The 14,501-nt window shown below is 42.3% G+C and overlaps 1 protein-coding gene across 2 annotated transcripts in view; it reads right to left on the bottom strand.

Moving 5' to 3' along the window:
* wt1b (WT1 transcription factor b) overlaps positions 1-12,145 on the bottom strand; it is a 21,485-nt gene extending 9,340 nt beyond the window's left edge. The window contains exons 1-3 of one of the 2 annotated variants that reach the window (XM_036979128.1): positions 11,277-12,145; positions 4,747-4,869; positions 3,890-3,989 (exon numbers count right to left, since the gene is read on the bottom strand). In XM_036979128.1, coding sequence (XP_036835023.1) covers positions 3,890-3,989; positions 4,747-4,869; positions 11,277-11,706 — 653 coding nt within the window. In that variant the 5' untranslated portion in view covers positions 11,707-12,145. 2 annotated transcript variants of the gene reach the window in all.
* Positions 12,146-14,501: the final 2,356 nt, after the last annotated feature.

Below are 14,501 nucleotides of genomic sequence, written 5' to 3'. Positions count from 1 at the left end.
TCTGTACCGGTACCCCCTGTATATAGCCTCCACATTGACTCTGAACTGGTACCCCCTGTATATAGCCTCCACGTTGACTCTGTACCGGTACCCCCTGTATATAGCCTCCACATTGACTCTGTACCGGTACCCCCTGCATATAGCCTCCACGTTGACTCTGTACCGGTACCCCCTGTATATAGCCTCTACATTGACTCTGTACCGGTACCCCCTGTATATAGCCTCCACATTGACTCTGTACCGGTACCCCCTGCATATAGCCTCCACGTTGACTCTGTACCGATACCCCCTGTATATAGCCTCTACATTGACTCTGAACTGGTACCCCCTGTATATAGCCCCCACGTTGACTCTGTACCGGTACCCCTGTATATAGCCTCTACATTGACTCTGAACTGGTACCCCCTGTATATAGCCTCCACATTGACTCTGTACCGGTACCCCCTGTATATAGCCTCCACGTTGACTCTGTACCGGTACCCCCTGTATATAGCCTCTACATTGACTCTGAACTGGTACCCCCTGTATATAGCCTCCACATTGACTCTGTACCGGTACCCCCTGTATATAGCCTCCACATTGACTCTGTACCGATACCCCCTGTATATAGCCTCCACATTGACTCTGTACCGGTATCCCCTGTATATAGCCTCCACATTGACTCTGTACCGGTACCCCCTGTATATAGCCTCCACATTGACTCTGTACCGGTACCCCCTGTATATAGCATCCACATTGACTCTGTACCGGTACCCCCTGTATATAGTCTCCACATTGACTCTGTACCGGTACCCCCTGTATATAGCCTCCACATTGACTCTGCACCGGTACCCCCTGTATATAGCCTCCACATTGACTCTGTACCGGTACCCCCTGTATATAGCCTCCACGTTGACTCTGTACCGGTACCCCCTGTATATAGTCTCCATATTGACTCTGTACCGGTACCCCCTGTATATAGCCTCTACATTGACTCTGTACCGGTACCCCCTGTATATAGTCTCCACATTGACTCTGTACCGGTACCCCCTGTATATAGCCTCCACATTGACTCTGTACCAGTACCCCCTGTATATAGCCTCCACATTGACTCTGTACCGGTACCCCCTGTATATAGCCTCTACATTGACTCTGAACTGGTACCCCCTGTATATAGCCTCCACATTGACTCTGTACCGGTACCCCCTGTATATAGCCTCCACATTGACTCTGTACCGGTACCCCCTGTATATAACCTCCACATTGACTCTGTACCAGTACCCCCTGTATATAGCCTCCACATTGACTCTGTACCGGTACCCCCTGTATATAACCTCCACATTGACTCTGTACCAGTACCCCCTGTATATAGCCTCCACATTGACTCTGTACCAGTACCCCCTGTATATAGCCTCCACATTGACTCTGTACCAGTACCCCCTGTATATAACCTCCACATTGACTCTGTACCAGTACCCCCTGTATATAGCCTCCACATTGACTCTGTACCAGTACCCCCTGTATATAGCCTCCACATTGACTCTGTACCGGTACCCCCTGTATATAGCCTCCACATTGACTCTGCACCGGTACCCCCTGTATATAGCCTCCACATTGACTCTGTACCGGTACCCCCTGTATATAACCTCCACATTGACTCTGTACCAGTACCCCCTGTATATAGCCTCCACATTGACTCTGTACCAGTACCCCCTGTATATAGCCTCCACATTGACTCTGTACCAGTACCCCCTGTATATAACCTCCACATTGACTCTGTACCAGTACCCCCTGTATATAACCTCCACATTGACTCTGTACCAGTACCCCCTGTATATAGCCTCCACATTGACTCTGTACCGGTACCCCCTGTATATAGCCTCCACATTGACTCTGTACCGGTACCCCCTGTTTATAGCCTCCACATTGACTCTGTACCGGTACCCCCTGTATATAGTCTCCACATTGACTCTGTACCGGTACCCCCTGTTTATAGCCTCCACATTGACTCTGTACCGGTACCCCCTGTATATAGTCTCCACATTGACTCTGTACCGGTACCCCCTGTTTATAGCCTCCACATTGACTCTGTACCGGTACCCCCTGTATATAACCTCCACATTGACTCTGTACCAGTACCCCCTGTATATAGCCTCCACATTGACTCTGTACCGGTACCCCCTGTATATAGCCTCCACATTGACTCTGTACCGGTACCCCCTGTTTATAGCCTCCACATTGACTCTGTACCGGTACCCCCTGTATATAGTCTCCACATTGACTCTGTACCGGTACCCCCTGTTTATAGCCTCCACATTGACTCTGTACCGGTACCCCCTGTATATAGCCTCCACATTGACTCTGTACCGGTACCCCCTGTATATAACCTCCACATTGACTCTGTACCGGTACCCCCTGTATATAGCCTCCACATTGACTCTGTACCGGTACCCCCTGTATATAACCTCCACATTGACTCTGTACCGGTACCCCCTGTTTATAGCCTCCACATTGACTCTGTACCGGTACCCCCTGTATATAGCCTCCACATTGACTCTGTACCGGTACCCCCTGTATATAACCTCCACATTGACTCTGTACCGGTACCCCCTGTATATAGCCTCCACATTGACTCTGTACCGGTACCCCCTGTATATAACCTCCACATTGACTCTGTACCGGTACCCCCTGTTTATAGCCTCCACGTTGACTCTGTACCGGTACCCCCTGTATATAGCCTCCACATTGACTCTGTACCGGTACCCCCTGTATATAACCTCCACATTGACTCTGTACCGGTACCCCCTGTATATAGCCTCCACATTGACTCTGTACCGGTACCCCCTGCATATAGCCTCCACATTGACTCTGTACCGGTACCCCCTGCATATAGCCTCCACATTGACTCTGTACCAGTACCCCCTGTATATAGCCTCCACATTGACTCTGTATCCGGTACCCCCTGCATATAGCCTCCACATTGACTCTGTACCAGTACCCCCTGTATATAGCCTCCACATTGACTCTGTATCCGGTACCCCCTGTATATCGCCTCCACATTGACTCTGTACCAGTACCCCCTGTATATAACCTCCACATTGACTCTGTACCGGTACCCCCTGTATATAACCTCCACATTGACTCTGTACCGGTACCCCCTGTATATAACCTCCACATTGACTCTGTACCGGTACCCCCTGTATATAGCCTCCACATTGACTCTGTATCCGGTACCCCCTGTATATAGCCTCCACATTGACTCTGTATCCGGTACCCCCTGTATATCGCCTCGCTATTGTTATTTACTGCTGCTCTTTAATCATTTGTTTTTCTTATCTATTGTTTTTTTTAGGTACTTTCTTAAAACTGCATTGTTGGTTAAGGGCTTGTTAGTAAGCATTTCACTAGAAGGTCTACTACACCTGTTGTATTCAGCATTTCACTGTAAGGTCTACTACACCTGTTGTATTTGGCGCATGTGACAAATAACATTTGATTTGATTTGATTTAGCTCTGTGTACAGTCTCAGACGTACACCTCCTTCATACCCTGGTGATCTCACTTCCTTCCTACCCTGGTGATCTCACTTCCTTCCATTGGTCATAAGGTCCTCCTCCCTCTCAAAGACAGACTGACATTTGATGAGCTCATCAAAGGCCATTGAAAATATATATATATATATTATTATCTCTATAGGACTTCCTGGTTGAAATATAAATACAGTACAATGAGTATCTATCTGTGATCATCACTGGAGTCAGATCCTAAATAACTATGTAGTCAAAATGAACCCTGGTATCCTAGCAACGGTAGCACAAACATGTACAGTGTAATGGTATGAGAGTCAGGCGTATGGATCTCAAGCTATAGAGATCCAAGGTGATGAGGAGGTTTGTGAACAGAAAGGTACCTGTTATAGTTCCTCAGCAGTAGAGCCTGGCTGGTTGGACAGTTCTCTGAGGGGGGGTGGCAACCAAACATGGGGGGAGGGGCAGGGTACTGCTGGTCACCTGCATAGCATACAGTAAATGAACCAGACAAACAAACCAATGAATTAGCATAAAGACCTGTTGGACAGTAGTTACAGCACGATGAAACCACATGCTCAATATAACACCAGATTGGTCTGTTTACCAGCTGACTATCTCTGCTGCTATATCCCCAGGAGTCACAGAGAAAAGATATGTCATCCCCAAACACAGACACACACACACACACAGACAGGCAGACAGACAGACAGACAGACAGACAGACTCCCACACAAACACCAATAAAAACACGTTTCCTCTAAACAATGATCAAAACAGCAGTCCTCCCAGAGGTGGTAAACCAACCCAACTCCTTTTAAAGGACCTTCATAGCTCCTTCTCTGGCTCAGTTGTGGATTGGTCCCCTGGTGGCGGTCAACATTCCACCAAGTCTCTCATAAAGCTGTTTCCTTATCATTTCCAGAGCCAGTATATTCATTTGACCAAAATGAAAAGAAAACGTACACTGCTTTGAATAAGAGCATAGCGAGAGGTGGTGTTAAAAACACAGAGAGAGAGGTTGAGGGGAGACAGGGAGAGAGAATGGATGATAGTCATTTATAGCCCTGTTTATAGCAACCTCTGGGTGACTTCCTTACTAACCTTGCTGAGACCTCAGAGTCTTCATTGTTTGTGAGGTTAACTTTCACATGCTGCACACACACACACAAACACTAAAACACACACACACTATCATACACACAGGTGGACAGGAAGTGTTAATGACAGTGAATGTTACCCATGGTAGTTGGAGGGGACAGGATGTCCTCGTGTTTGAATGAATGACAGGAGAACTGAGGGGAGTGTTGAGACGGAGTGTGACCATAGCTGGGAGCCCCGTCCAGACCTACTGTCCCATAACCTACAGAGAAAATACACATTATAAAGACAATACTTTCTCAGTTTCACCATCATGGCAACATTTTGGAGGAAACTGTGAGTCTCCGGGAGCCGGACGGATATCTGAATCCTCATAGCAACATCACTGTAGTAAGTTTATGACACCACTGAACCCCGTCTCCCTGGAAGGTTTTCATTCACGGTTTCAGTAAAGCTGGAGAGGAAAGTTGGCATCCAGAGAATATGAAGGTCAGTAAATCTAAGGACCAAGTGGTGTGTGTGTCTGCACTTGCTCATACACACAAACGCACAAGCACACACACTCACACGCACACACACAAGCATGCACATATTCACGCACACACTCACCCACACATGACATTAACAGGACAGGAGTCAAGGGGAGTGTTGGACAGTTCCTGAGGAGACTGACTCACCTACACGTCTCTAAATCACTGGAGCCCTTAAAGTCCCACACTGACCCACAGACCACTTCATCAAAAACTACTTTCCACAGAATCAACAAACTCTCAGTGCTCAGTGGGTCTGAGCCTCACATTACCAATCACACAGGCTAAACCCTATATGAGCCTCACATTACCAATCACACAGGCTAAACCCTATATGAGCCTCACATTACCAATCACACAGGCTAAACCCTATATGAGCCTCACATTACCAATCACACAGGCTAAACCCTATGAGCCTCACATTACCAATCACACAGGCTAACCCCTATATGAGCCTCACATTACCAATCACACAGGCTAAACCCTATATGAGCCTCACATTACCAATCACACAGGCTAAACCCTATATGAGCCTCACATTACCAATCACACAGGCTAAACCCTATGAGCCTCACATTACCAATCACAGAGGCTAAACCCTATGAGCCTCACATTACCGATCACACAGGCTAAACCATATGAGCCTCACATTACCAATCACACAGGCTAACCCCTATATGAGCCTCACATTACCAATCACACAGGCTAAACCCTATGAGCCTCACATTACCAATCACACAGGCTAAACCCTATGAGCCTCACATTACCAATCACACAGGCTAAACCCTATATGAGCCTCACAATACCAATCACACAGGCTAAACCCTATGAGCCTCACATTACCAATCACACAGGCTAAACCCTATGAGCCTCACATTACCGATCACACAGGCTAAACCCTATATGACCAATGGAAGTATGAATCAATACTGAAAATAGACTCTCTTTGTTGACAAATTATCATGTTTATTGCTGTTGTCAAATTTGATAACGTCTCAATAATAGCACACAGGAAACAGAGAAATTAAATATAAATTCAGATAAATATCAGTTAAACAATTCCCCTGACTTATCTTCTGGGGTCAGATCTTGGGAGAACAAGACCCCAAATACTATTGGGACTAATAAAAGACCCCAAATACTATTGGGACGAATAAATAAAAGAAACCCGTAAGTCAGCGCTTGTCTCATGTCAACATTTGTTTTTAAATGAAAATAATGAACAATATGGGATTCGGAAATTGGAGAGAAATATAGACCCTAGATATTCTTTTAGGCTTTGTGTAAATCTTGGAGTAAACATCTTAACCCAATATATAATTTTGATTTAGAAAAGCCTGTTTCGGAGCGGATCATTGCAATTTGGGCTCAGGATAGGTTTCTCCTTTGGAAGGAAAAGTGTTCTCAAGGTCTGGATAATTGTCACGATAGTCGTAAGCATACTCAGACCAAAGCGCAGCGTGATATAGGTTCCACATCTTTTATGATAAGTGAAGTGCACAACAAAACAACAAAGAAGAAACGAAACGTGACGTTCTGGAGAGCTCACAGGCAACAACACAAAAACAAGATCCCACAAAACACGGTGGGGAAATGGCTGCCTAAATATGATCCCCAATCAGAGACAACGATAAACAGCTGCCTCTGATTGGGAACCATACCAGGCCAACATAGAAATAAACAACCTAGATAGGAACACCCTGACCTAACCGAAATAGAGAATAACAAGGCTCTCTATGGTCAGGGCGTGACAATAATAAAGTAAGGCTAAGTGTTAGTCTGCAAAAAGTGTGTTTGAATGTGAGGTGTTTTTGAGGAAACTACATGAAAACACTCAAACATTATCACACATAGAACACATAACATCAAATGTTACAACATTCCAGAAATCCTAAGAATCAGGCGTGTGTTTTCACGTGTGTGTGTGTGTGTGTGTGTGTGTGTGTGTGTGTGTGTGCGTGCTTGTGTGTGCGTGCTTGTGTGTGTGTGCATGCATGGATGAACACACGCGTGTGCGATGCGTGCATTAGTGCGTGCTGTGCGCAGGTGTGTTATCAATTTCTATGGCACAGACAGTGACGGTCCAAGGTAATGTCCTTTTCCCACGCCCTGTATGGCGACTATACTGTTAGCTTTACTAGTCAACATCTTCACACCTCTTTAAACAACTTTTGAGGGCTTCATAGAGCATACATAAAGGCTTCATAAACACTACATAAATGCTTCACTAATCATCTTTAAGCTTATCTCACGCTCTGTAAATGGTGTATGAACATTCATAGTGTGTTTTGTCACATTTGGCAATTCAACCTACAATGGTTTTGTCACCCTTTATACACCTTCTATAGAGTATGACATACGCTTATAAATTATTTGTGAAACGTTTATGTAGTGCTTATGAAGCCTTTATGTATAGTATATAAAGCCTTTATAAGGTCTACTTTATTTAAGGGGGGACCGAATAAACAGTAATATGACTGTAACTAGACACAGTAAGAAACTGTACAACTAGGAAAATTATACAGGAAAATGTTGTCTTCCAAACAGGTTCATTTAAATCAGGAAACATTATGATAGGAAGGTTTTTATTTGATCATTTGTCATCATACTGCATTAGTATTTTAGTTTGTAAAAAAATATGATTACATTGTTTTGAATGAGGGGAAACACTGATAATGTAGATAAACTGGGAAGATATGATTACATTGTTTTGAATGAGGGGAAACACTAATAATGTAGCTAAACTGGGAAGATATGATTACATTGTTTTGAATGAGGAGAAACACTGATAATGTAGCTAAACTGGTAAGATATGATTACATTGTTTTGAATGAGGGGAAACACTAATAATGTAGCTAAACTGGTAAGATATGATTACATTGTTTTGAATGAGGGGAAACACTGATAATGTAGCTAAACTGGTAAGATATGATTACATTGTTTTGAATGAGGGGAAACACTGATAATGTAGCTAAACTGGGAAGATATGATTACATTGTTTTGAATGAGGGGAAACACTGATAATGTAGCTAAACTGGGAAGATATGATTACATTGTTTTGAATGAGGAGAAACACTGATAATGTAGCTAAACTGGTAAGATATGATTACATTGTTTTGAATTAGGGGAAACACTAATAATGTAGCTAAACTGGTAAGATATGATTACATTGTTTTGAATGAGGGGAAACACTGATAATGTAGCTAAACTGGGAAGATATGATTACATTGTTTTGAATGAGGGGAAACACTGATAATGTAGCTAAACTGGGAAGATATGATTACATTGTTTTGAATGAGGAGAAACACTGATAATGTAGCTAAACTGGTAAGATATGATTACATTGTTTTGAATGAGGGGAAACACTAATAATGTAGCTAAACTGGTAAGATATGATTACATTGTTTTGAATGAGGGGAAACACTGATAATGTAGCTAAACTGGTAAGATATGATTACATTGTTTTGAATGAGGGGAAACACTGATAATGTAGCTAAACTGGGAAGATATGATTACATTGTTTTGAATGAGGGGAAACACTGATAATGTAGCTAAACTGGGAAGATATGATTACATTGTTTTGAATGAGGAGAAACACTGATAATGTAGCTAAACTGGGAAGATATGATTACATTGTTTTGACTGAGGGGAAACACTGATAATGTAGCTAAACTGGGAAGAAATGATTACATTGTTTTGAATGAGGGGAAACACTGATAATGTAGATAAACTGGTAAGATATGATTACATTGTTTTGAATGAGGGGAAACACTGATAATGTAGCTAAACTGGGAAGATATGATTACATTGTTTTGAATGAGGGGAAACACTGATAATGTAGCTAAACTGGGAAGATATGATTACATTGTTTTGGATGAGGGGAAACACTGATAATGTAGCTAAACTGGTAAAATATGACATCATATGAATTCCTCCCTTAATGGACTGAATCCTAATTTGAGATTAGTGTGCATGGTAGGTCTGTCTTTCATATGCACGTCAATGCTGTGTTTACTCTCTCATCTCAGCTACGGATTCGGCCCATTATGAATTTGAATTTGAGTTGAACAATTCATTAGGGAAAAGTGAACATAAAATTGTATTATGAAGTTGGTGGTTCGAGCCCTGAATGCTGATTGGCTGAAAGCCGTGGTATGTCAGACCGTATATCACAAAATATGAATTTTTATTGTTCTAATTATGTTGGTAACCAGTTTAAAATAGCAATTAGGCATCTCGGGGGTTTGTGATATATGGACAATGTACCACGGCTAAGGGCTGTGTCCTAGCACTCCGCGTTGCGTCGTGCATAAGAACACTCCTGTACCGTGGTATATTGGCCATATACCACACCAACTCGGGCCTAATTGCTTAATTAAACAACATTTTGTATTATAAATAGATTTTGTGAACAACAAGTTTATCATGCTTATTATCATAGCTATAATAATGTTGTACCAGCCACCACATCTATGAGGTAGAATATGTGTCCATCGTTGACAACATTATTTTGTGATAGCTAGGTAGTAATAGATTCCGTTCATTATGTCAGGGATTACTATGATGTAACAATGTTCCTGTTTATGTCATGTAAATAAATATATTATGATTTTTTTACAAACAAAAAAAGTAAATGCAGAATGATGAGAAATGATCAACTGAACTGAAATAGCTGATGGTTTGAAATTAGCTGAATAAAAAAGAAGACAGTTTTACAAAATACTGTCCAGAACTACAGCATCAAAACAATATTAATTTGTAAGTTTTACAAAATACTGTCCAGAACTACAGCATCAAAACAATATTAATTTGTAAGTTTTACAAAATACTGTCCAGAACTACAGCATCAAAACAATATTAATTTGTAAGTTTTACAAAATACTGTCCAGAACTACAGCATCAAAACAATATTAATTTGTAAGTTTTACAAAATACTGTCCAGAACTACAGCATCAAAACAATATTAATTTGTAAGTTTTACAAAATACTGTCCAGAACTACAGCATCAAAACAATATGAATTTGTAAGTTTTACAAAATACTGGGGGGGATAAAGGGGAAATCTGCAGTTGCTACATCCATTTGGTGATTTATAAATGATGTACACATTGATTCTTCAATAATATAATTTATAAATGCCTCATGAGCTTAGTTCAACGGTCCTACCCCATCAGAACCCAACATATAATCTTGTTTTGCTACAATGTTTGTAAATAAAGTAAATGTAAATAAACACTACAGTATATAGCCTCAAATCATGGTTAAAACTATCATTTGTATATCATGGATGGCCAGTTCTTGCATCCATAGCTCTGTCTATGTATTTGAGAGAGGTTACATTTCTCCAGCCCCATCCCTCAGCTTTTAACCAAAACAGGGATGGGGAAAACGCATTGTTATTGTTTCAACCGCTAATTGCCCCTTTAACTTGGATATTACAATCAACAATACATTTACAGCTGTATTTAAATTAGGTATTTTTTTAAAACACTGCTTTTTGTATTATTATGTTTCATTATTTTGAAGCACTATGTTCTTTGAGAATAAAAGTGAAAGTGAACGTGTTTGAACACAGGCTGAGGGAGACCTCTAGGCCATATTGTTGCATTAACTCCGTGAGTCGGGCCAGCGATAGGAAAACTGACAGCTCTCTTCCCTGTACAGGGCAGAACGACCCTGTCTAATACAAAACATCCTGTTCAGACACAACACTGTGGACAAGGCCCAAACATCAACTCTGGACAATTACACCCAATGCAAATAGACACAGTCCAACACATTCACACAATGACCCAGGAAGTAGGGCATGGCCACATGAGAAACTCACAGACACACTCCGTCACTGACATCAGACAGTGTAGGTGCAACGCTGATGGCCTAACAATCAATCAATCAATCAAATGTATTTATAACTCCCTTTTTACATCAGCAGTTGTCATAAAGTGCTTATACAGAAACCCAGCCTAAAACCCCAAACAGCAAGCAATGAAGATGTACAATAACTTTGGCCTTGAGTGGTGAGGAGTAGACAGCTTAGCTTGAGCTGAATTCAAGAGATGCTGCAGAGGATAGAGTGAGCCCAGAGAGGGTCAATGAGGTGGCTATAGAGGAGGAGAGAGGGGAGCAGAGAGCAGCCTTACCCTGGTTCCTGTGGGTCGGCGGGCTGTCCACACAGCCTGGGAGGTAGGCTCCATTAGGAAACACCCTGGACTGGCTTGGAGCTGGCTCACCGAAGGCCCCAACCCGACAGGGGCTTGTCCCAGTGAACTGGCCAGAGAAGTGCAACGTGAAGGCCCCCAGGCCACAGTGAGGGTCCTCCAGAGGGTCCGTGGAGCCCCAGCCAGGCTCCTGCTTGATGAGGGAGTGGTGGGAGGGCAGGGAACCGTAGGGAGAGCCAGGGTGGAGGTCCAGGTAAGGTGCCCACTGAGGGGCACCCCCAACGGGCAGGCCACAGCCCCCGCTGCTCACTGATAGGGAAGGTACGGAGGGCACCGGGGGTAAGAGAGAGCTCAGGTCTCGCACCTCGGAACCCATGGACCCCATCATCCCATACGGCTCTGTCAGCATCATGGAGGATGGCAGGAGATGGACCCTGAAAAACACAACCCCCTGAGAGGCAGAGACTGGAACAGACTCCTGAGGCGCAGAGAGGAGGATAGTCGAAAAATCTAACTATGTATGGGTGTGAGAGCCTCCTTAGGAACAGTGAAGAAAAATATTGAAAAAATAGTCAAGGCAACTTCTCTTCGGTGCGATTTAACCCGGAACTGAACGCAAAGTCAAAAAGTCCACCAACGAACCATCTTTTTCCACTTGGATCCTCTCTGTTTCAGTCCATTTCAGCGATCGTCCAATGGAGTCGTAGAGTGTTCAGGTTGTCAGTTCAGTGGACAGGCCAGAGAGTGTAGTATCACAGCCGTGTGGATGCTGTGCTGTGTGGGAGTGTGTGTAGTAGTAACAGTGCCTTGTCTCTGAGTGTGATGTCTGGTTTTCCTTACACTGCTGAAGGCTCTACTGCCTTACTCACAGGCCAGGGGGAGGAGCAAGGACCGAAAGGATGACTCCTTCACTTTATCCACTACAGGCATACCATAGAGATATATAGAGGACTCTATTGCCCAAAAGCTCATTTTAACATGGGCAGCACTATGGAGGACTTTCACCATTTTGAAGTTGTCAACTGGTTGGGACTTCCTATGGGTTAAGGAAGGTCGCCAGGAGGGATCAGCCAATTAATTTTATTTGTGAGCAAACATTCCATAACTGCAGGGGGCAAATCTTTGACCAGATAGGGGGTGGCAGGTAGCCTAGCAGTTAAGAGCATTGAGCCAGTAACCAGAAGGTCACTGGTTCAAATCCCTGAGCCGACTAGGTGAAAGATCTGTCGATGTGCCCTTAACCCTAAATGCTCCTGTAAGTCGCTCTGGGTAAGAGGATCTGCTAAATGTAAAATTGTTTGTACCTGTTTAAACAACAATCTCCCGGTGGCAGTACACACCTTTTCAGTTTGTTTACCGACTTGTAGTAGTAGAATAAAACAGACTACTTCGAAATGGAAGTGGCCTCAATGGCCCTGCCCATCATAATGGGACAGATACAATGATGTGATATCTATCTAAGTCTATGAGACACATACACTCACTAAGCTGTGTGTTTGCATTTTTCATCACTTTTGATATAAACTTCTAAACATGGATCATTCTAAACATGGATAATTCTAAACATGGATCGTTCTAAACATGGATGTTCTGAACATGGATCGTTCTAAACATGGATGTTCTCAACATGGATGTTCTAAACATGGATCGTTCTAAACATGGATGTTCTGAACATGGATCGTTCTAAACATGGATCGTTCTAAACATGGATGTTCTCAACATGGATAGTTCTATACATGGATCATTCTAAACATGGATCGTTCTAAACATGGATCATTCTAAACATGGATAGTTCTATACATGGATCGTTCTAAACATGGATCATTCTAAACATGGATAGTTCCAAACATGCATTCCCTAAATGTCCTTTCATTCTGACATGTTTCACACATAGAAAAGTCTCCTTAGGTCCACTACATATGAGCTTATTGGACATTTTACAATTACAATTAACTTTTTTATCAGGCTATTAAAATATGTTAAGCAGTTAAAATTCTGTTTTGTTGGGTACAAATAACCAAAATACAGCATTTTCAATCAAAGCCTACTGTTTGCTCTACGATATTGTCCACTTATTTTGCACAACTTTGTCATTCTTTTTAATATAAAGATTTATTAGCCGTGTTCCGTTGGAGCACAGCACACGCATTTTGTTGCCAAAGCTTCGTGTAAAACTTGCTGACAGCTTTGGGAGAGCTTGAAGCGAGGGCCCAGCTGCTCCTCAGTGCGCGGGTGTTTCATCCACATTCATCCACACAAGAGACGTATTCGCTGCTAATAAGCACAAAATACAGAAGATCCGCTCACAGTCAACATAAAAAAAATCTACAAATAACACTTGTGTCGATAGATAAATTCCATTATCATCGAAAAATGTATCAAACTTTTACAAAATATAGCGTCTAAATAAAGCCTAAATATAGTCTATTACAAATTACAAATGGTTCCACGTTAAAATTAGGATAGGGCTAAACATATTTCCCGGTCATTCTTTTAATTACTTATTAAATCATACAATTATTACGAATCTATATTGTTACAATTTTAAGAAATATGTAGGCCTAGTCTGCAATGAAAAACAATTGTTCATATTCACTTCTTGAACTAAATTAAACTGAAACGAATTATTTACTGGCTGAATTGGATAGTTTGAATTGGATGGGACCTTATTAAAAATATATTGACGCTTACGACAGCATCTTTGCTGCTGCTGCCGTTTATTACTATATTGGTTGGTTTGCCAAGGGATGTTTATCTTTGACTAGAGAGGTGATGACCCAGGTTTGGATAGACTGGGACAAAGAGGAATGGAGCGACAGGATTCTGGAACTCTGGAAAACTCCATAGCTTCTGAAGATTCATGAAGATTCAAAGGTTTTCCCTCACAGCAAATTGTCCAGTGTTAAATCAACACTGAGAGTGTCAAATGTAACACTGGTCCAGTGTCTCTACTAGTCCACACTTTTCAGGTCAACACCTTTCAAGTGAATTGTAGAGTTTCCACCGTGACTGTATTTGATAGTGACATGACATAGTGACATGGTTGTTCTCTGTCCTGGAAATAGAACCATTCTCAAATTCATAGATGGGGCTGTGGATGCAAAGACTGACCATCCATGAGATCCGAGTGATAGTCTTAACCATGTTGTGAAGCTTTATAGTGTTTGATTACAATTACTTTAAAAACAATGGCGTAAAACAATCTTT

The sequence above is a fragment of the Oncorhynchus mykiss genome, chromosome 6 (assembly GCF_013265735.2).
Source record: "Oncorhynchus mykiss isolate Arlee chromosome 6, USDA_OmykA_1.1, whole genome shotgun sequence".
Taxonomy (NCBI): Eukaryota; Metazoa; Chordata; class Actinopteri; order Salmoniformes; family Salmonidae; genus Oncorhynchus; species Oncorhynchus mykiss.
This window is presented reverse-complemented; position numbering and strand designations above follow the sequence as displayed.